The sequence below is a fragment of the Daucus carota genome, chromosome 8, assembly GCF_001625215.2.
Source record: "Daucus carota subsp. sativus chromosome 8, DH1 v3.0, whole genome shotgun sequence".
NCBI classification, from domain to species: domain Eukaryota; kingdom Viridiplantae; phylum Streptophyta; class Magnoliopsida; order Apiales; family Apiaceae; genus Daucus; species Daucus carota.
Genome location: NC_030388.2, coordinates 33,234,734 through 33,257,934, shown reverse-complemented (window position 1 = coordinate 33,257,934; position 23,201 = coordinate 33,234,734). Strand labels below are relative to the sequence as shown.

Genomic DNA, 23,201 nt, shown 5'->3' with positions numbered 1-23,201 from the left:
TCTGGGTATGGTTCATAAATGTAGATTAATTATTTCATGTAGTTGTCTAGTTTTGAACTATATTCCTCCAACGCTTCTTTGAGATTTGATATCAGAATCTATTTTAAAAAACACTCTAGGTTAAAATTTTAACAGATTTAAACTTTAATACGTACGAATCAAGGAAAGAACATTCGTTTGTAACCTGAGGTGTAGCATCAAGATCACCCTCGAATTCCTTCTGAATGTCTTCACATACAGCACGAATTATCCCATTGACCATATTATCATCAATATTGTCCTAAAGAAAATATAAATACAAATTAATTAATTAACAGTAACAGGCAAGATGTTAAATCTATTCAAATTGTAAATTTCTTACCTTCTCATTTGTTACAGCAGCATCAATATCATTGCCTCCATGTGTTTCTTGAAGAATGTAGTTATCCAAAGTAATGCCAGACAGTATAGTGTTTGGCCATCTTCTGAATGATGGTTGAATTTTGGGTAGCTTGTTGTTGTTACCGAGAATCCTTTCAAAGGAAAAAAACTGAAAATACACGAAAACAATGATTTTCAGGATGAAATAAACCGTACAAGTAAATTTTTTTGAAAATGAACAGATCAATAACACGAACCATGAGGAAAGCAAGTGAACCCTTGAAGAATCTCTTCTCCCTGTTCTGGTTCCAGATAACAAACTCTTCTTGTAAGCATTGTATTAGATACCTGCACCAATTATACTTCTTGCAAGTATCGAAATCACCAGCAAATTCAACCATGTGTGTGTTCACGTAAGGAGTTGATGAGCCCTCTATCAATACATTGTTAATCAAAACCATAAAGTTCACTTTGAACTGATTATCAACAGCTTTGTTTGAAATAATAAAGTTGCAAAGTTCGGTAGCAGTGACCTGATAACATTGTTTTGCTGGGCCAAAATTTTGTGCCCAGGCTTTTTTCACACAGACATTGTTAACAAAATCGACGTCTACCAGCCCTCGGGGAAACCCCATTATTTCGTGTACATCTTCCTCGCCTATCTCAAATATTTGTTCATTAATCCTTAAAACCGAAGGATTTGGTTCAAAAGATGATAACAGATATTCAGAAAGTTTCACGGGGTACTCGTTTAGTTCAAAACTTATTATAGAATCGAAGCCGGTTGAAGAAATCCATGATTTTTGATCATCAGACAGTGATGACAACACACGAACAAGCATACTAGCTTTGATTCTAACAATCGGCTTGTCGTGGCTGAGGCAAAAACATAAACAACAAAAATTTATTGGTGTTCTACGTCATATTGTCAGAAAAAATAACAATTATATAGTTAGTGGATTATGAAAAGAGTTTAAGAAACACAACTAACCGTGAGATATGAACTTCAGGATGGATTGACATCGATGTGTTCTGCAACTGTTCGTTATCGTTCTGATTCCTGATCAAAGACAGAAAAATCAAGAGTTAGGGTTCTAGAGAGTGTTCTATTAAAAATTCTTGAAAATATTGTGATTCGATGAGATCAAAAACAAGAACAAAACCTTAGTTCGCTCATACTAGCTTCCATTGGCACTGCTGTTACAAAAACCTCTGAAAATCTTTTCGATGCTTCTGTTCTTGATTCTGAGTTATATAATTATCATATAATAGGACTTATATAGCTTCCAAATTTATAAAATCCATGATTGAAGCTCCAAATCAGCAGCATATTTACGTTTCCTTATTATTGACGTATACAGATCGTATGTTTTCAAATTGGTTTAGCGTATAAGTGTTTTTTGTTCCCAGCGTGCCCCTGTATTGTTTGCTAGAGTACTGATGGAATCAACGGCTGTAGATGCGTCCCTCTCGTTAACCTGCATCTCCACGGAACTTGACCCTATATATATATATAGAGTTGGGATCTTTGGGGTATTAAAAATAGTGGGAATTTGGAGTCCTTAAGATCTACCGTTAGATCTTTTAAAATCCTGCGGCTCATATTTAGTGAAGGTAGATACCGCTACATCAGTTTTAAACAATTTTAAACGCTAATTGAGACCCATATCCCGCATCCCCCGCTCTAGACTCCGGTCGTTATCACCAAGGCTTGATCTTCGCTGTGATAAAATCGAATTGCAGCACTCCGCGGACTTCAATCAACAAGGCGGTAGTTCGTTGCAGTACGTTTCCGAGCATAATGAGTTCAGGTACTCAACTTACTCCCATTCTTTTTTGTTCTTCAGTTTTGGATTGCATGCCGAATTTCCGAGCACGATCGTACAAATACTGTATGATCGCAGCATTGTAATTCAATGGGTAGTCCTTCTTCTTGCGCCTCTAAACAAGACTGACCATCATCTTGTTCTTTGGGGCATACTTAGAAATCGGGGGTGGGTGTGATGTTAATCGCATAGTGATTGTTAAGGTAGGTTAGAACAATTAAGATTGGGGACATTTGGGTATTTTGTTATTATTTAGTTTGTAAAAAGTGAAATTTTGTTTTGTTGTACTGTAATCTATGTTTTGTTGTACTGGAATTTTGTTTTGTTGTACTGTAATCTCTTTTTTGTTATTAGGTGTGTATTTGGGTGTGGAACAGATCTTGAGTATGCCTTTGAGCAGGATAGTTTAAAGCACATAAATCTTTACTCTAGTATGTGGAGGATAGTTTGGGGTACTTTAAGCATGCTCTGCATTTTTTGGTTAACAGTACTGTTGTGGCCTATTTGGAATATCATAAGTATTGCAAACATGTCCTACAAATTTTTATGTGAGAGTGCAATGCATACAGAAGATTAAATTCACAGGAACGCGTTGTTTTATGAGCTGATTCCCTTTGTAGTTGCCTCATGTTGTAATGCACTTTATTTTCTATATTCGTATTTAAGTGTTGAAATATTCAAACTGTTGATTGTAGGTCGAAGACGAAGCAGTAGGCTTATAGCAAGCCCGTGGGTGCACAACTGGCCAAAGAAGCCTCCTGCATTTGTAACAATTGATGATGATGGGGAAAGCTGCAGAACACCAGGTATTGTTTCGGGGGGCACTCTGCTTAGGAAGAAAGTACGTGGAAGTGTGTTTGGGAAATCTCATGGTGAGGGATCCACATCAACAAGAATGGAAATACGCAGCCCTAGCCTGGAAGCCAATAGAATGATGATGAGGGACCAGCTTGAAGATGATGATGCGTTCGTTACGCCTAGAGAGCAATTTAGCAACTCGGGGAGGAAGGAAACAGAACAGAGTGGAAGGAAGATGGGATCGTATGTTTTGCCTAGAAAAGCTAGGGGACAGATGGCTTCAAGTGGGAACAAACAACAAAGCCAGGTACGTAAGTAGGCATGCCGTACCAGTAATGCAACACCTACCATGAACACACTGTGGTGATCATTGACTTGCAGTATAGGTGTTAGGATTTGAATTTGTTTGTACAAATTAATTGCAGGGCACGACGCATAGGCATGATGCGGCTGCGGTTGCTAAGCAGAAGAAGTCAAAAGTTGGCTCATTGACGCCCAAAATATCTGAGGTACTGCAATTTAAAGAAGTACGTGCTTTGTAATTCGATATGAAAATCATACTTTTGCACTAATACCGTGATTACGCTTATTAATATTCGTTTTCTTATTGTATATAATTTTTTAATTTTAAAATGTGCTGTAGTTACTTACTGAAATTATTTAAGTGATTTTGGTTGTTTGGCAGTCAAAAAGATTAATATCCCTCTTATGTACTCTCTCTCCGTTCATAGATGACTTACTATGTTAACAAGTCATCGAGTGATACAAATTTAATTACTACCACTAATTGTAATTAGCTCCCTCTGATTTACATGTGTATATCAGTATATGTACACTTACTCACCTAGATTGCAAGTTTGGTGGTTTAGGTGGAAAAGTTTGGATTCTCGGTTAAATTTGGTAAAAATTTCAGAATAAAAATATTTGGGAATCTAGCTACATTCAGATAGGGCTCGATATGACTGTATTTATGACTACATCTACTTGACTACACGCATGAATTATGAATGGATGATTTAAAAAATATACAGTAACATATTTGAAAATAAAAATTAAATTGTGAGGATACCCTCCAGCAGTCCAGCTCTACCCTTATATATACAAGCATATATTTGCTCAACACTAGTCCTCCTGCTATTACTCATAATCACAAGCATATATTTGCTCAACACTAGTCCTCCTGCTATTACTCATAATCACAACAATACTCATATGTATTTGAAGTCTGTGGCGACCATCCTGAAAAAGAGAGCATATCAGATCTGTTAGAATATCACTTAAAGCTTGACTTAAGTAGTGGCAAAAAAGTTAGCAACTGCAGTAACATTTCTAGTTATTAATCCCAGGGATAAGAGGACCAATACCCTCCAAGAACATCACTTAAAGGTTTGCATATATTTTTTGAAATTAGGATTTTGATATAATTGAATTCGTGTGACTTTGAAGAAGGGTGCCATTTGATCTTATATTAGCATGGAAATGTGATTGGTTTTTTTTAAAGTATATTAAAAGCGTATATAGTCTAAATGTGATGTTGTTGGCACTTGTAGACACGTAAGCGTGCCGTCAAGGCTATTTCTACAAGGGCACATTTAGCAGTCCGTGCAACCACACCTAAGCGGGACCAAGCTAACCAAAGAAGGAGTTATGAAGGATATATTCAAAAGAAATTTTCACCACGTATTCTGGCAGATGTCATGCGCAACCTATCAGAGGCGCAAGCGCAGTGGGTGAAGAGTGCAGGATTCGGAAGCCTCCTAGGTTTCCGTATGGAGATTTACACACACAGGCTTGCTTACAGGATAGCTGATGCATTCTGCAGCAGGACTTGTGAGCTGCGATTGAAAGCAGGAACGGTTGTAGTCACAGAGAGCCTTGTGAATAAGATTCTTGGTCTCCCACAGGGTCCTCTGGATATAGAGCTGCAAGAAGGAAAAGTGGGAAAGACTACATGGGATGAACAGTATCGTAGCACCTCGATTTCTCCGGGCAAGGTTAGGGACAAGTTGAAAAGCAGCAAAAGTGTGGATTACAACTTCAAAATGAACTTTCTAATTCTAGTCTACAATTTCTTCATTGAGGCGAACCAGAATATGTATATATCACGGCGTCTGCTCAGCTTTGGTGGGAATATTGATGAATGCGGTAGATATAATTGGTGCAAATTACTTATTGATAAGCTGCGGACAACCCATGAATTCTGGTCCGAGGGAAAGGCGTGGAGGAATTTTGCAGGCCCACTAGCATTTTTAATTGTAATTTACTTAAAAATGAAAAGCAGTGAATATATACGAGTTTCTATGACATGGTTTACTAATTGTTTTTTGGGTTCCCTCTGCAACAGTTCTGCTATGTCACCTGTCTTGAAACACCAAATTTGGTGCGACCAAGTCTTACATATCCAACGTACTTATGTTGGACTAAAACGATGTTGCGCGAAAGGCAAAACAGGGAGTCATCCGAGGACACATTCGGCGTCGGATCCATTGTGATTCTAGATGATGAACTTGAGGTACATAAGATTTGAGTGTATACTACTATATTTCCGTGCTTAATATGGGTTTTCTACTAATGCAATTTTTCATTATTAACAGGCAGCGGATAAGTCACCAATACCGCAAGGAATGGATAGTGTGGCAGATCAGGTTTGTGATCCTTTTTAATGATTAAATTGATTGCGTGTTCTGGGGTGTGAACTGTTGTAGATTATATTAGATGGAGTTGATATTGTTTGTATTGGTGTGCAGACGAATTTTGAGAGAGCTTCAAGCGACAATGTAGTCCCTGACAGCATTTCCGGCGACAGTGAAGAAGTGATTGATGCAGGATGTGAGGGCATGGACGTAGAGCAGGTAAGATAGTCATGTGTAATAAACCAACTGCTATTTTTTATTGTTCAGCACAACTGCCTTTATTGTTTTCTTCCAAAATAATGTGCAGGATAGGAACGGGTGTCCACTCGATGAGTTATTGGCGGAGGCGGATCTAATGCAAGAAGCCAATGCAATTGAGATAGAACACACACAGGTTTGTTATAGGCTAATTAATGAGATGTTAGGCTAAAATGTTTACATATATCAAGAAGAAAATGAGGTACATTGTATTTTTTTTGTAGCAAGCATTGACGGAGAGTAGAAATACAAATCATATAGTGGAGGGTAGCGCAGCACACTATGGGAGAACTGAAGAGGTATGTTCGTAAACAACGCATCAAGCTTCTCTAATTTATAAGACTTGTATATTCTAGGTTGTATTCTAGTAAATAGCTGGTATACTTTCTGTTGTATTATTCCTGTGATAAGGCTGCAACTATTTAAAAAGTCTCTCAAGTTGATATTAGATAAACTGGTAATTAATCCTGTGATAAGGCTACAAGTATTTAAAAGTCTCATAAGTAGATATTAGATCAGTGACATGATATCGGATGCGTAATGAATAAGAAATATAAGTGAAGGCTGCGATTTTCTAAGACTTGTATATATTGGCAGGAGATAATGATGACTGAGAAAGCGGCCATCCCTACAGCAAGGGAGAGTGCGGGACCTGTTGTGCAAAAAAGCAAGGTATAAATCTAGGAGTTATCTCTGTATGTCTAAATGTGGGACGCCCATGTACTGCACTTTCAAAAATTTTATACTCTTATTTGCATTATAATGAAGCCTGTATTTGCTGATCTAACTAGTATTGTGAGAAATATTAAACTAGTAGATATGAATTTATTAAAAGGATATCTCCTGAGTAATAGAATTTGATTTTGATTGTAAAAAATGTAAGTGGGTAGTGTATGTTCTGAGACTTGTCTATATGGTTGATTTTTTTGCAGCAGATGGTGAGGGATGAGGCTGATGTCCACCTTTAGGCAAGGGAGACTGCAGGACATGGGTATAAAAGAAACAAGGTATAAATTAGGAAGTTAGTTTTATAAGCCTAAATGTTTGACGCTCATAGCGTCAGCTGAAGTATATTCCCGGGACGTGTTTATGTACTTCACTCATCTGATAGACTATAAAGTGCATTCTAATAAAACCTGGTACAGTACAGGTTAGGTAATTAGTCCTGTAATAAGCGTGAAACTATTTTAAAAATCCCAGAAAATGATATTAGTTATGACTTTTTAATAGGATACCTCATGATTACTGAATATTGATTACGACTTGTTCATATGGGTGTATATTTGCAGGGCATAATGAGGGACGAGGCATCGGGCAACGCGACAGCAAGGGGGACTGCAGGACATGGTGTAAAAAAAATTAAGGTATGAATGTAGTAGTTGGTTTTCAAAGTCTAAATGTGGGGCGACAATAGTGTCATCAGAAGTTTGATACGTCGAAATATATGTGATGCACAGTAGTGCTGATATGATCAATAATTAGGATACTTTTATGTTGGATTTAGGTTGTGTATGGAGCGGATCATGGAAGACAAGATAGTCTGACCGGTGAACAAAGCACACAAGCACGTGTGGATATTGAAATCGAGAAGCATTTCGAGGAAGAGGTACTCTAAAGCTTACTGTATGAGTGGTTTGTTATGTTATATTCCTCGCACACTAAATATGGTAAACCTTTTTTCTGTCAGCCATATATGAAGAGATTCGAAGCAAATATGCGGGAACTGGAGGCCAACTATAATAAATGCGTGACAAATTTCATCGAGAGTATGGCTTTATATCCAGAAAATGAAAAGCTTGCTGAATTGAGAACCCGGTATCCCAAATTTTTCAAACTGTTTGCTGAGACAAGCCCTGTGACAAAAAGCCTGTCAAAGACATGTGCACAGCAGGGGCGCACTACCACGCTGGATTCAGAGGCTAATTGCGGTATTCCAAGTTTCTCGCTTGGCTTATCTCAAATGTCCCCTCATAATTTGGGAGAAGCCATGGATACTTGTGTTGGCACTCCACCAGCATTGCAGCCCTCTGGTAAACAAACAAGTGAACAAAGGGAGACTGGAATCCTGCATCCGCCTGTGAAGGTGAGACCGCGTAGGGACATCATGCCCACAGCTATTTGCAGATCACCGTATGTGACAAGAATAACCGATATCAACCGGCACAACCTAACAGCAGAAGAGAGGGATGTTTGGGAGTGGTTGTGTAATGATAGCACAAATCCGGGGTGAGTTTCTCCTTCGATTTAGTAACGTTCTGCATTGTCATACCTCTACATTATTATGTGGTTGATTACGTGTTGATCTATTGTAGGGATTTCATATTTGAGTGGAAGGGCAGGGAATGTACGAAAGCACATTTTCAATCGCTTCAGGAAAACGGACAAGTGGAGTCTACTGTGATTGACACGTGGACATACATGCTCAATGAAAATGAGTTACTTAGAGCGGAATCATCCCCACTTCGCATCTTCCTAACCAGTGAAACAATAGTAAGTTTGCATAGTAGAAGTCCAATATGTTTGCCATGTAACTGGATGTTACATTAAAATGTATTGTTCTTTGTTTTGCTACGTATGCTGTACGGACCTATGATGATGAAGGTTGCCCGAGGAGATGTGGATGCAAGGCTTAATCGCTATACTGCATTTGATGATAACATGGAGGTAGTCATGCAGCTGGTGAACGAGATCCATAGCCGGGTGGTTGACATAAATGAGTTCGAAATGGTAAATTTATAATCCCGTAAATTCATTGGTTTGTCATATCTTATAAAAAGTACGCTCTGCTATATGGTCCAACAATTTGCTCTAAATGCTTCCCTGCAGTTTCTTTTCCCCGTGTATACTGGAAGCCATCACTACATTGTATGTTACAACACAAAAAAGCCACGGTGGGAAATTATAGACAACCGGGTCCAGGAGATGTCTATGGAGGATACCTACGGCGATCTTCCATGGAACCTGGTATGTCAATTGGTCACTTAACTTTTAGGAAAAGCTGCGCACATATTTATAGTTGGTTATAAATTAATTGTTAAGTACCACTCTGCGAGAATATATTTTTGCATATATGTATGCTTCACAAATCATGCAAGCTAGCTGTTAATAAAATAAAGCGAAAAATAAATAGTATATCTGTAGAGAATTGGATAAGAGGTAATCCTATTTACATGGTTCATTGCAGCATGAATGCTTCTGCCAGTTTTTGGCATGCTACCGAGTACCTAAGCAGCGTGAAATAGAAAAGCTGGAGCCGATTATCGTTACAATGAGCTGGCAAACGATGGATAATGCTGTGGATTGCGGAGTATTTGCTATGAGACACTTAGAGTGCTATATGGGAAGCACAACTGGTTGGAGCACGGGACTGCGTTATGAGAGAGTATGTAGTTATATATGTTTCCCTTTTTGTATAGTTGTGCTGTACATCAACGAGGGCTGATTTTTGATGTAATTAATTGCAGGACAATCAGAAGAGTGTTTTACAAAAGCTAAGAGCAATATATGTGCACCAAATACTACTGTGGTCCAAAAACCAAAAAAGGCATCAGGTGCTTCTGAAAATGGTGAACTACAGAAGGAAGAAGTTGTTAGACGATTAATGCTTTTAAGAGCTCTATTTATTTGTTCCACGAATTTAGTATTTTTGTGTTTATTTGATTCAGTAGTTTGTGTGGTGAATTGAAACACTTGTTTGGATGGCTGATGGACAGCGGAATGCATGATTTTATTTATATTAATGAAAACCATTGTGTTTTGGGTTATAATTATCGCCAATATCTTGTCTAAGTCTTTTTTTAATGGTGCCACAACAGTTGTGTTCAATTTTGGTGTGCAGGATCGTATAAAGTATGTGCCGCAGAAACTAGTATGTCTTGTGTATATAATACTTGGACAGGATAAAGTAGTGATAGTATCCTAAGATCATGTCCTGTAATGGCTTCCACATGGTTCCAGTAACACCAGGGGACCAAAGCATCTTAAATAAAAACAATCCGGTTTTTCTGTAATCAAGAGCCAGAAAGACTTAAAGAGTCCGTGTGTGTACTAAGCACCATCTATCTAAATGTAATACGCCAGGCACTTACAGTAACAGAGCAGTGAGCTTGTCTATATCAAAATTTGAATTTCAGTTTAAACATCATACATCACTTCTGTCATTGGCAAAATAAATAATTAGCAAACTTCAGAACCTTGTAAAAGTACTTCCTTTTTTAATTGCTAAGCTACAAACTGAAAAAGGATAGACACCACTGCCAGAGTACTTTGTGATGGTATTAGTTGAACATATAATAACAAAGTTTGATGAAAAATTGAAAGTAACAAAAACACAGCGAGTTAAATCCTTCATAAAAACAACAACTGCTCACATCAAGTGACAATATGAATTGAATTACTGAAGCATCTCATACCGGCTCTACCTATTTCTTTAGAGTGGGGCACGTGCGCGCATTGTGTCCTTCGGTTTTATTACAAATGCTGCATGTACGTTGTCCCTTAGACTGAATAAAAATCTCTCGAGTACTTTTAATGCGCGAGCCAGAACCTTTGTTCTTGCTGATATTGGGATTCCGAAGGCCTTCCTCATTAAGGGGTAAAGGACCTATAAATGCATCAGCACGGTGTGCCTGACCTGGTTCGCCGTCCTGTTCAGAATCATTCTGCAACTTTGATTCCATATCTCGCAACAGTAACCTCACCATATCCAACTTGTCCTCGTCGTCGCCAACCAAGTCTAAACAGCTCTCGAACTCGAACCATGCTCTGGTAAGCTTGATTTTTGTCCGTTCAGGCTTGTCACAATTTGATGGAGTTTCAAGCGAGCCTATGGAGGTATGATTTTTCAATGCATCTTTTGTCCACCTGGCTTTTATGAATTGACGTGGGATGGTATGAATGCCACATTGCTGCAGTGCCGCAAAGGCATGACAGCACAAATATCCATATCGGTTAAAAAACTTACAACTACACTCGACATCATTAGTACTCCGCTTGACAGATACCTATCAAAAACAGATATGAGACTAAAACTATTTAAATCTGAAAGGTAAGGCTGCCTTTTATATAGAATCATGTACCTGAAATATTTTGCCATTGAGTATTTCATCTTTGCACATAAAAACCCGTGAATCATCGGTTTGTGTGATCTCTGGCATGCTTGTATGAAAACAAGCATTTTTTATTTCTTCCCTAACACGGTAGTAGAGAGCCAACGTGTACACACGTGCAGCATCTTTTTCAATCCGTAATGGAGTCTCCATCCTTGGTGTCTTGCGTGAATTCTTGTCATCTTCTACTGTACGGATTCTTTGTTTGTCCATGGCACTCTCAAAGCTAGAATAAAACTCAACCAGGGTGTCTCCACGCTCATGAAAGTGTTGGAAAAAGGAATTAGAGCTTTCATACCTCGACGTGGTGCGTAACAAGCCTGCCATATCAATGTCTGAAAAGTATGCGGGAATCCAACTCTTCCGCCTTCTAAACATATCAGACATCCATTTGTTATCTTGCCATTTATACTCTGATATAACTGAGCTCCATCCTTCTTCAAATTCTAAAGGAGAAGACTGGTCCGAATAAACAACAGACTTCAATTTGGACATAAAAACTTTATCCGTAGCACGTCTAGGGCCAAGCTGAGATAAGAAGGAGATAAACATTTGTGACAATATTGCGGAAAGTGATAGGTATAATACTGAAAATCAAATAACTATAATAAATTGAAATCCAAACCTTTGAAGGTAGTTTGTTCATGATATGCCACATACACAATCTGTGCTTTGTATGAGGCCAGCTTATCTGCAGCGCCTTCTTAATCGCAGGACATTGGTCTGTAATGGCACATGTGGGTGCATGACCCATTGCACGCTTAAACGTATTAATCAACCATTTGAAGTTCTTGTAATCCTCCTTTGCAATTAGAGAGGCTCCAAAGGTGACATTTTTCCAGTGATTGTCGACCCCGGTAAATGGCACAAAAACCATGTTATATCTAGCAAAGAACACAGAAATAGTTAGAGAACAATCTCATTATATATATAACAGTAGGCTTTATTACAAGATAAAAGAAAGTATGAACTTCAAACTAAATCATAACAAAACAAAATCAAATCCACAAACTAAACAGATCCTACCAACATTGTAGGATATTCCAAAAGAAAAATTCCTGAACTTCAATATGATTTGTGCTAGCTGACTAGATCATTCACCTTACAACGTTCTAGATATATTAAAGTTTAAGTTTCACAGAAGCATAAAAAAAAGCATCAGATCATGCATGACTGCTCTAGTTATAATAAAGCTAGACTATAAATAAAAATCAGAAGAGTACTGAAAATGCACTACAGATTAAAAGAAGTGAGCTCAGAAGCAGGGAGCTTCGGAACTAGTAGGCAAAAATCCTGAGTAAGCAAAGAGTGAATAATATTCCAATTCCCAATTTAAGAGATATACAGCTGTACTTATAAACCATTTTTAACTGTAATTTCAAATACAATTTCCAGTCCTTATTTCCAGTTCTAATTCTGCATTAATTTCTAATACTGGTATATATGGCTGTCTATTTGCAGTGAATTCCGAGGGATGAGACAACTATAATTGCGGACAGCTCCTACTGCAGGACTTTGTGGTAACGACATTAAAGTATGAATCAGCCAGTTAGTGCTCAATTCTTCTGTCCATTTTGACACTGACAACATAATATCATGGCAATAGGTATATTTAGTAATGGTGATCATGAAAAACACTAACACAACCAAATCAAATTGGTGTAAAAAAAGGTAAAACACACCGATTTTTCCAAGCCCAACAAGTTGTGAGTTTGGAACTTTGTACAGCACACTCATTATATAAATAAAGTTGAAACATAGGATAAGTGGGAGATGAAGCATAATCTACTAAACTCCAGATTTTACAAGTATAGGAATAAAAGATATTAGAATGGTAATTTTCAAATTTGAAAACTACACACTTTAACTATGACTGTGCAACAGAAAGAACTAGTTTTAATTCTGATAATGTATCACCAAACACAGTGAGAAGCATGTATGGTTCTAATATTAGTAGCAGTACTAGTAAAAAAGCACCATGTTCTGTATCTTAAACATAACAGCCATAACATAGCATTTAAACAAAAAAAGAAGGAAAAATGACATAAAATACTAGTGAAAAAAAATTACTTGTTCGTGCGGAACGTAGGATCAAATGAAACAATGTCGCCGAATATCTCATAATTAGCTTGGCTTATTGCATCCGTCCAAAACAATCCTGTCAAATGCCCTTCTCGATCCGTCTTGTAGTCATAATAAAATTTATCTTTGGATAACTTCCTTCTTAGTTTAAATTTGTCGATAATCAAACTAGCATCATTCTCTCCAATTCCTAGTTTTACATCTCGTGCAAAATTCTTGAAGTCCGAAACTGTAGCACCAACGTTCTCGTATGAGCCAACCATCTCCTTGGCTAAATTATAAGCTCGTGTTGCACCAATCTTCGCTCGAGAACAATCCATAATAAAATTTTGCTGACTCTTGGATACTTTACGATTACATCTCAAAAACATATTTTCCGCTCCAACTGCTAAAGGATGATTATGATCTTCCACAAAACTCATAATAACAAAACCCCTTAATCCTGCAGCTTTCAAAACGATGTGAGCTTCACACTCACATCTACGGGACGTGGTTTTTCTAACTTGCGAACTCTCTGCAGCCATGTCATCTTTAAGTTTTGATTTGCCAGGATCAGGAGTACCACCGCAGTTACACATAATTTTCTTGGACACCACATTACCACTTCTATTGGATTTTTGTCCGGACTTACGAACATCAAATCCACCTTGCCGCCCATATTCCCGATAAAATATAAAGGCATCTTCTAGTGTTTGAAAGTGCTGGTTTGTGCGTGGTTTATATACATCGTCGCAAGATGGAATCCAGACTTTATCACCACTAGGAGTGACAGCTACTCTAGGGGCGGGAACTTTGGGATATAGAGATTCCCCTGCAGTACCAAATTCATGTAGACTGTCCTCATCAGTTTCACCACATTCATCATCAGAATCTATAAATGAATGTTCGGAATCGGAACTCTCAATATGAGGGGCATCTGAATCACCTAGAAACAATACAAATTCAAAATTAATTCCCAAACCAGTGAATGGAACACATGTCTGTTCTTGGTAAACAACAAAAAACCGGAATTGAACAAAAAAAAAGTGCAGAACATACGGTGACTCATAGAACAAAACACAAACACCTACAACACGATGTTGCTAGAGAATACAAAAATTTAGGAACTGAATCCATGTATGTGAAACACCAAAATTTATGCAGTACATACCAGTTTCCGGATTCTGATTAGACATTATACACACGTCCTGCAAGTGAATTATTTGATCGTAGCTCCAACAAGATGGACAACAGGGTGATAATAGATTAGAACGGGATAGAAGAATAACAGTACACGATTGCAGTTTGCACTCCATAAAATGCTCATATTGTTGTAACTGAAACATGTTTCGCGCTCCCATGCCTGTCCGCAGAGACCATTTTTAAAAAAATTATTAAAAAAACAAATCAGTTAAAATCCCACCCGTTGGATCCTTTTAAAATGAATGGCTTGGATTTGGACTCCAAGACTCCAAAATATTATGGGATCCCAAATAACTTTTGTCTATATATATATATATATATATATATATATATATATATATATATACATCACACATCATTTCATACGAAAAAGTGTATATTATTATAATGAACAATCATAATTGACTTTAATTTTACGCTAGTAAATATTATATTATCAAATATGTCGTTAAATGATGAAATAAAAATAGAGTTGGACTGTTGTGAATAAATATAATACAAAAAATCGACTCTCTCTATATATATACATATACATACACACACATATATATAATGAACTATAATGTTAATTGAACAATATAAATGTTACAACCTTAAGATACAACCTCCTTTAACAAATAATATTTTTAAAAGTCATGAATTTTTTGCACCTAAATGCATAGTAATTATAAATCTCTTATAATTAGGTAGAAAACATCATGGTTGTTAAAATATGAAAAGAACATGTGTTTGCGTGCATAATGTCACATTTTTTAACTCATAATATTAATTTAAAGTATACAAAACACTTCAAAAATATAGTGTAAATATATAAATATAAAATAATAGAACTTACATCAATATTGTAAGGGAAAAGTAAGAAAACAATTACAAAAATTTATGTTTTTTTATGTATTTATTTCCGAACAGAACATGTTAATTAAAATTAAAAATTTCATCAATTGAGTGTGTTATAATCATATATTAAATATATATATTTATTTTCCAAATGAAAAGCATAAATATCTTCACAAATATATCCATCAATTTAAAATCCTATGATAAAATTTTAACAAGAGAATTTACTAATTAAATTAAAAATAAATAACTAGTACAACATATTAACTACAATAAAAGATATTACCTGCTTAGCACATGATGAAGGAAGCATTTGGAGTCATGTTAGAGCAATTCCTTCATTGTTTAGAATAATTGTTTCACATATACTGATATATGATGAACATCAAATTATTTTTGCAATAAAAAATGTCAAGGACTAATTTTAATATACAAAGATATATGCCATATATAATTTTTATAAAAGACCGAACAATAACAAAAAAAATAAAAGATGATTAAAGTGTGTCCTGATAAGACTTTCATGTAATTATATCATGATTACTTTATGCTTTATTGAAAATTTTATATCATATATTGGGACTCAAAAATCACAACCCAACATCCCATTAACTCCATATATGTACAAAGAAGAAGAAATCCAAAATAAGATATAAATATATGATAATGGCTCATTGACTATGCATGAATGAAGCACAAATCGTCAAATATATGATATATCAAGAACATGATAACAATGATTCTTGTGGATAGGGGTGTTATATTCCCTATGTCCTAACCGGTTAATTATGTTAATTTTTGGCACGCATTTTAATACTCCTATAGTTTCATAATAATTTCCAAATTTTTTTCCTAAATAGAAGTTTAACGTTTAAACTTTTATGAAAAAAAAATTATAGAACTATACTTTATAGAAGACAAACACTGAACGTAAACAATCAAATGGCACAGAGAGAGTAGTGTTTATACTAAAAAGATGATAATTAAGACTTTATTGGAAACTTCATATCTTAGATGGAACTCAAAAATCATAATCCAACATTCAATTAAATCAATATATGTACAAATAAAAATAAATCAAAAATAAGAAGTAAATATATGGTAATGACTTACAGATTAGGCATGAATTTATCGGTCACAAATGGTCAGATTTATGATATATCGAGAACATCATAAAAATTATTGTTGTGGACGGTGGTGATATAATGTTTACACTAAAACAAAATAAATTTAGGCTTAATTGGAAAATTTATATCTTAGATTGAAATTCAAAAATAAAACCCATCATTGGATTAAATCCAAATATGTAAAATTAAAAATAAATCCAAAAATAAATAAATTATGGCAATGGCTTACCCATTAGGCGTGCAACGGGCACAAATCATCACATATATGATATATTGAAAAGATCAACAAAATTATTGTTGTGGATGGTGGTGATGTAGTGATTACACTAAAAATGATAAATTAAGAAGAGAGACTGATACAGGGGCGGAACTAGTATTTGGAATCCAGTTGAAAGACAGAACGGCAACGGCAGATTAGCGGCCGTTTTAATTGTGCAGGCTGCGAAGAATAGAGACAACATAGGTGTTTATACGTTTAGTTTGCTGGAGAAGCATAGCTGCACTAGAATTAGGTTTTGAATTTTCGGACTATCTGGGCTGAAACTATATTGGGCTAGCAAGGATATATAAAAAATTTATAAAAAAAATTATGGGCGGGGTTGCGGCCCTCGGCTAGTTCCGCCCGTGTACAGACTACAGAAGGTAAATTATGAAAGAGAGGCTGATGCTGAAGATGGAATTTTAAATAGAGAGAATAAAGAGATGAAGGGATCAATGTATAAAGTGATGAATGTAGAATGATTTTTTATTTTGATAAGAGCTTGAAAAGTAAATGATTCCACGTTTCAATCTCTTATGAAAATAAAAAATCATCATTCTACATTCATCACTTCATACAATCATCCCTTCATCTCCTTATTCTATCTTTATAAAATTCCACCTTCCGCATCAGCCTCTGTTTCATAAATTATCTTACGTACAGGGACGGAACTAGCCCATGGCTAGGGCAGGCCGCAGCCCGACCAAAAAAATATTTTATAAAATTTTTATATATCATTGCTGGCCCAATATAGTTTCAGCCCAGGTAGCCCAAAAATTCAAAACCTAATTCTACAGTACAGCTATGCTTCTCCACCAAACTAAACCGATAATAACCTCTGTTGTCTCTATTCTTCACCGCGTGCACAATTAAATCCACCCCTACTCCGCCGTTGCCGTTCTGTCTCCCGGGCCATGTAATGATCTTTTCAATATATCAGATATCTGACGATTTGTGCCCGATCCACACCTAATAGGTAAGCCATTGCCATATATTTAATTTTTATTTTGGATTTATTTTTAATTTTACATTTGTGGATTTAATCCAATGGGTGGTTTTATTTTTGGATTTCAGTCTAAGATAAAATTTTCCAATTAAGCCTAAATTTATCTTCTTTTTTTTAGTGTAAACACTATATCGCCACCGTCCACAACAATCATTTTTATGATGTTATCCATATATCATAAATCTGATGATTTGTTCCCGATTAATTCATGCCTAATTTGTAATTGTCATATATTTACTTCTTATTTTGGATTCATTTTTATTTGTACATATATTGGTTTAATTGAATGTTGGTTATGATTTTTGAGTTTCGATCTAATATATGAAGTTTCCAATAAAGTCATTATTATCATCTTTTTAGTATAAACACCACTCCCTCCATTTATGAAGTTTCCAATAAAGTCCTTATTATCATCTTTTTAGTATAAACACCACTCCCTCCATGCCATGTGATTGGCATGATTGTTTACATTCACTATTTGCACGCATTTTGAGTCTCTATAGTTAAATAAATTTTTTATTAAAATTTAAAGGTCAAATTTTTATTCAAAATATTTCTTAAAATTATTATGAAACTATAGGAGTGTCACAATGCGTGTCAAAAAAGAAGATAAAGAACCTATTAGGACAGAGGGAGAATAACACCACCATCCACAACAATCATTGTTATGATGTTCTCAATATATCATATATTTGACGATTTGTGCTTGATTCATGCATATTTGATAAGATTTATCATATATTTATATCTTATTTTGCATTTGTTTTTCTTTGTACATATTTGGGGTTAATGGAATGTTGGGTTGTGATTATTGAGTCTGAATCCATGATATAAAGTTTTTGATAAAGCATAAAGTGGTCATGATTTAATTACATGAAAAGTCTTATCATGACACACTTCAATCGTCTTTTATTTTTTTGTTATGGTTCGATCTTTTCTTAAAATTATATATTGCATATATCATTGTATTTTTAAATTAGTCCTTGAAATTTTATATTGCAAAAATAATTTGATGTTCATCTTATTTCAGTATATGTGAAAGAATTATTCTAAACAATGAAGAAATTTCTCCAACATGACTTAAATGTCTCCTTCATCAATATCTTTTATTGCAGTTAATATGTTGTACTATCTATTTATTTTTAATTTAATTAGTAAATTCTCTTGTTAAATAGGAATTTAAATTGATGGATTTATTTAAGAAAATATTTATACTTTTCATTAGGAAAAGAAATATATATATATATATATATATATATATATATATATATATATATATATATATATATTGGTATATGATATAAACACTCAATTGATGAAAATCTCAATTTTAATTAACATGCTCCGTTATACATCAATAAACATGAACTTTTGTAATATTTTTTTACTACTCCCTTACAATATTGATGTAAGTTCTATTATTTTATATTTATATATTTACAGTATATTTTTGAAGTGTTTTTTATACTTTAAATTAATATTTTGATGTTAAAAATGTGATTTATGCACGCAAACACATGTTCTTTTCATATTTTATCGACCATGAGTTTTTTCTAGCTAATTATAAGAGATTTATAATAACTATGCATTTAGGTACAAAACATTCAAGACTGTTAAAAATATTATATGTTATGGGAGGTTGTATCTTAATGTTGTAACATTTATACTGTTTAATTAATTTATAATTAATTAGTTATCTAAGCCTACAACTCTTGTCGGGTCTCTTGTTGAATGACACAGGAACCTATATGCACACAACAATACAACTGATAAAATGATCTATATAGGTCAAAAAGGTAAAAAAAAAAATACAAATTTTATATATGTATATATACTTACACTTTTAGGAACAAATGTCCATTTGTCTTCCCCATATTTTCTTTCTAGAGTTGATGAGAATTGATTAAAAAGTGGGGTTATATTTATTTTTTAGAAATAATGACATTGGTTAAATCAAATCAAACTCCAGTAAAAAATATTATGAACAGGTTTTAAGTATCCATAAAACATATGTATTAACATAATTCATCATAACAATAACTAACTTCAACATGGGTGACCGAAACAGAGTATGAAATTTTAACCACATTAACATATAAGACCGGAAGAAATTTGAATCTGTTGTCCAGTTGTATTCTGGGTCTGAGGCCTCTCTTGCTCGCGAGTGTTCCCGAAACTTCGTCGCTCCTCGATCAAGATTGGGTCCCTATGAGTCCTGCCACCGAAGCCCTGAGAATCTCGGCATGTCGATTTTTTATGGCTTCTTGGATCTTGACCATGTGGTGGCCCTATCTCATAGTCGCGTCGCCATGTGGGCGTAGTTCTTGATGTAGTTCTAGCCTCCTCGGGCCTATTATCTCATTCTCTGATAATGGCAAGTAGATCTGCCTTGCTAACTCTGCCATCGAGTCGATCCGACAGGGAGTCCATCGTTCTTGTGGATCTTCCGGTGAGTATCAATGGTGGACTATCTTTTTAATGAGGAGGCCTTCCGCTGTCCCTGGTATTTTCCAATCGCCTATCATCTCCTCCAACCGTAATCTGACCGTCAGATGAAAACAAGTTACGCGGAGTATTTACGTGTCCTCTACCGTCACGACAACGACTTCCTTCTTCAAGAGGTTGCATCCCAGAACGACGTGTTCTTGGTAAGGAAGACTCGATTCAGATCTTGTTTTATGAGTTTTTGAAGGGCAAGACCCATTGCTTCCTTTATTTTCATGTACAAACTCAGTTTGCTTTGTTTAATCTTGTGACTAATCTAGTATGTTTATTTTTCCTAAGGTAGGGAGGAGGGGTTTGAAAATGAGGAAATAGGTTATGTACAAGTGGTAAATGACGCTGCACATTGTCAATTTACTAGATATGATATAAAATCTTGAAAAAATTTGCAGCTAGCTCACAATTTTATTGTCGCACACATTGATTTTTTCTCCGAAATCCTAACAACAGATATATATTTTAAATATCTTTAAGTTAATTTAAGATAGATTTTTTTTGTTTAACTCACATACCAAATTCTTTAATGTTTAACTCACATACCGAATTCTTTAATGTATATGCACACAACAATACAACATATAAAATGATCTATAAAGGTCAAAAAGGTAAAAAAAAAATACAAACTTTATGTATGTATATATACTTACACTTTTAGGAACAAATATCCATTTGTCTTCCCCATATTTTTTTTGTAGAGTTGATGAGAATGATTAAAAACTGGGGTTATATTTATTTTCTTAAAATAATGACATTGCTTAAATCAAATCAAACTCCAGTAAAAAAATATTATAGGCAATATGTCATAATCACTTTGTTTTGAACAAGTTTTAAGTATCCATTGAAAAATATCTATTAAAATAATTCATCATAACAAGAACCAACATTAACATAGGTGACCGAACCAGAGTATGAAATTTTAACCACATTAACATATAAGACGGGAAGAAAGTGGAATTTGTTGTCGAGTTGTGTTCTGGGTCCCGATCAGTCCTGCCACCGAAGCCCTGAGAATCTCAGCCAGTCGATTTTTCATAGCTTCTTGGATCTTGACCATGTGGTGGCCCTATCTGATAGTCGCCTCGCCATGTGGGCGCGGTTCTTGATGTAGTTCTAACCTCCTCGGGCCTATTATCTAGTTCTCTGATTATGGTGAGTAGATCTGCCTTGCTAACTCTGCCCTCGAGTCGATCCGCCAAGAAGTCCACCATTCTTGTGGATCTTCCGGTGAGTATCAATGGTGGCCTATCTTCTTAATGAGGAGGCCTTCTGCTGTCCCTTGTATTTTTCAATCGCCTATCATCTCCTCCAACCGTAATCTGACCGTCAGATGCAAACAAGTAACGCGGAGTAATTACGTGTCCTCTCCAATCATGACAGCTTAACAAACTTCCTTCTTCAAGAGGTTGCTTCCCAGAACGACGTGTTCTTGGTAAGGAAGACTCGATTTGCCCTACTCGATCTTTGAGTTCTTGACAGTCTCAGAATTGTCTCCTTAGAGAATGCAACTCTCTGAGCAATTCGTTGTTGCTCACCATGATCGGTGGTGTAAGTTATCCCCGAAACCAGCCCCCGCTTCATAGTCCTTAGATTCAGTACTATTTCCTACTTTGACTTCTGAAACCTTACAAATCAATTGCACTTGTGACAGGGAAGGTCCTCTGCAGATGAGATGACCATAAATTACATCTTGATGACTCATGACTCCACTTACGATCATCTCAATCTCTGCAGGGGCATTTCATTTCATTACCTACAAATGCCTTTTCCACAAATGCTTTTATCCCTTCTTTATATTCGCTACTGTATCTTGGAAGTCCTATCCAGTTATAATCATTAACATGTTCCATCGTGAACCTAGGTCCTCAGAGATTCGAAGAATGCACCTACAAAGCTGAAATTAATACCATACTTATATATTATTTAAAAACACTTACACTAATTGACATTCGTACTTAGTTACTTGCTATTTTACGCCTTGAATTTTATGTTTTTATCTGAACTTGTACAAAAGTAAGGTACTGTTTTTAAGAAAATAGTATAAGAGGTTTTAATTTATACTAATAGAACTAGAGGGATAATAAGTAGCTAGAAACATGCTATACATCACCAGAATAGTCTAAAGTCTACAGGTCTATCAAACGGAGGAAAACGCCAATTAACAATGTATCACACTTCACGAGCTCAATTAACAAAACAACCAAAGTTATTAGCATACAAAATGACAGATTATCATGCCACGAAGCTGAAAATAATACATACTTGAAAAATAGATTCACAAAAAAAATCAACAACACATAATATATACTCTGAATTACAATTATATTAAGCAAAACAAGCCACACCTCCATGTCAACAACAAAGTCTAATTTATAAGGGGAAATTTACAAGCCAGAGAAGATATCACCATCACATGTAGATGTTGCATGTACATATATAAGAATATATCAAAAAGAAATCAACAACACATAAAATCAATCATGCAAGCATATACATCACCAGAATTTCAAACCTATGCATAAAATCAAACAAATACACATAAAATTCGAAAAAGTACCTTCAATTCAATTTTCAACAGCTTTAAACTTTACTCGACTTTAATCACTTCAAACCTCAACAACTTAGATCCTCAATAGCTTTAAATCGCCTGAAAGATAATTACTAATCAAACACAAGACAATCTGGAATCCAAGTTTATAAAACATGAAAGTACAAAGCTAAAAACAAAAGGAAACTCATATTAATACCCTGTATCTGTACCCCACCAGACCCATAAATACCCTGTATCTGTACCCCACCACACCTGTAGAAAATCTCCTCTAACATTTAACAAAAAAATTTAAAATCAGATTCTAAGCTCCTCAACAATTTAAAACAAAACACAAAACATCAAATACATAAATAGCAAGAGTCATTCAAAAAACTAAATAACACAAAAAAAAATCAGATTCATATACAACATACATGAAAATACATCCAAATAATTAAATAACACACAAAAATAAATCTCACATAAAATCAAACATATACCCATAAAATTACAGAGAAAATACCTTAAAACCGCTTTAAAACTCAACAACTTTAAATCGCCTAAAATAAAAAGTAAAAGAGCTTAGATACAACAGTTTATAGAAACTAAAAGAGTCAAAAGCCCCCATTAATGTGTGTATTTACCTTATAAACAAAAGCCCCAATTACGAAACCCTAACCAGCCTGTAAATTGAGA

At 35.2% G+C, this 23,201-nt stretch overlaps 2 protein-coding genes across 3 annotated transcripts; one reads left to right on the top strand and one right to left on the bottom strand.

The window, feature by feature from the left end:
* The first annotated feature begins 1,971 nt into the window (after positions 1-1,971).
* On the top strand, positions 1,972-7,725 carry LOC135148373 (uncharacterized). Of its 2 annotated transcripts, none has more exons than XM_064083339.1 (14): positions 1,972-2,171; positions 2,882-3,291; positions 3,410-3,511; positions 4,535-5,239; positions 5,329-5,496; positions 5,579-5,629; positions 5,732-5,836; positions 5,925-6,011; positions 6,100-6,174; positions 6,473-6,547; positions 6,808-6,882; positions 7,165-7,239; positions 7,380-7,481; positions 7,563-7,725. In XM_064083339.1, the coding sequence occupies exons 1-11, from the start codon at positions 2,162-2,164 to the stop codon at positions 6,841-6,843; spliced, it is 1,824 nt and encodes a 607-aa protein (XP_063939409.1). In that variant the 5' UTR covers positions 1,972-2,161; the 3' UTR covers positions 6,844-6,882; positions 7,165-7,239; positions 7,380-7,481; positions 7,563-7,725. The 2 variants fall into 2 exon arrangements, with proteins under 2 accessions (XP_063939409.1, XP_063939410.1); XM_064083340.1 differs by having other exon boundaries at positions 1,974-2,171; positions 3,410-3,493.
* A 2,571-nt stretch (positions 7,726-10,296) lies between these two features.
* LOC108198033 (protein FAR1-RELATED SEQUENCE 5-like) lies at positions 10,297-21,825 on the bottom strand. Its single transcript, XM_017365814.2, has 5 exons — positions 21,729-21,825; positions 13,054-13,990; positions 11,609-11,867; positions 10,954-11,511; positions 10,297-10,878 (listed from the first exon to the last, which is right to left on the bottom strand). Exons 1-5 carry the CDS (start codon positions 21,823-21,825, stop codon positions 10,297-10,299), a joined length of 2,433 nt encoding a protein of 810 aa, XP_017221303.2.
* Positions 21,826-23,201: the final 1,376 nt, after the last annotated feature.

Excerpts from the sequence above, each read along its gene's own strand:
- LOC108198033 (XM_017365814.2), bottom strand. The coding sequence starts at position 21,825 with ATGGAACATGTTAATGATTATAACTGGATAGGACTTCCAAGATACAGT. Across the intron at positions 11,868-13,053 it reads CCTACGTTCCGCACGAACAA|ATATAACATGGTTTTTGTGC; the intron begins GTAATTTTTTTT and ends GTTCTTTGCTAG. Across the intron at positions 11,512-11,608 it reads TGAACAAACTACCTTCAAAG|CTTGGCCCTAGACGTGCTAC; the intron begins GTTTGGATTTCA and ends TTCTTATCTCAG.
- LOC135148373 (XM_064083339.1), top strand. Across the intron at positions 6,012-6,099 it reads TTGAGATAGAACACACACAG|CAAGCATTGACGGAGAGTAG; the intron begins GTTTGTTATAGG and ends TTTTTTTTGTAG. Across the intron at positions 6,175-6,472 it reads ACTATGGGAGAACTGAAGAG|GAGATAATGATGACTGAGAA; the intron begins GTATGTTCGTAA and ends ATATATTGGCAG.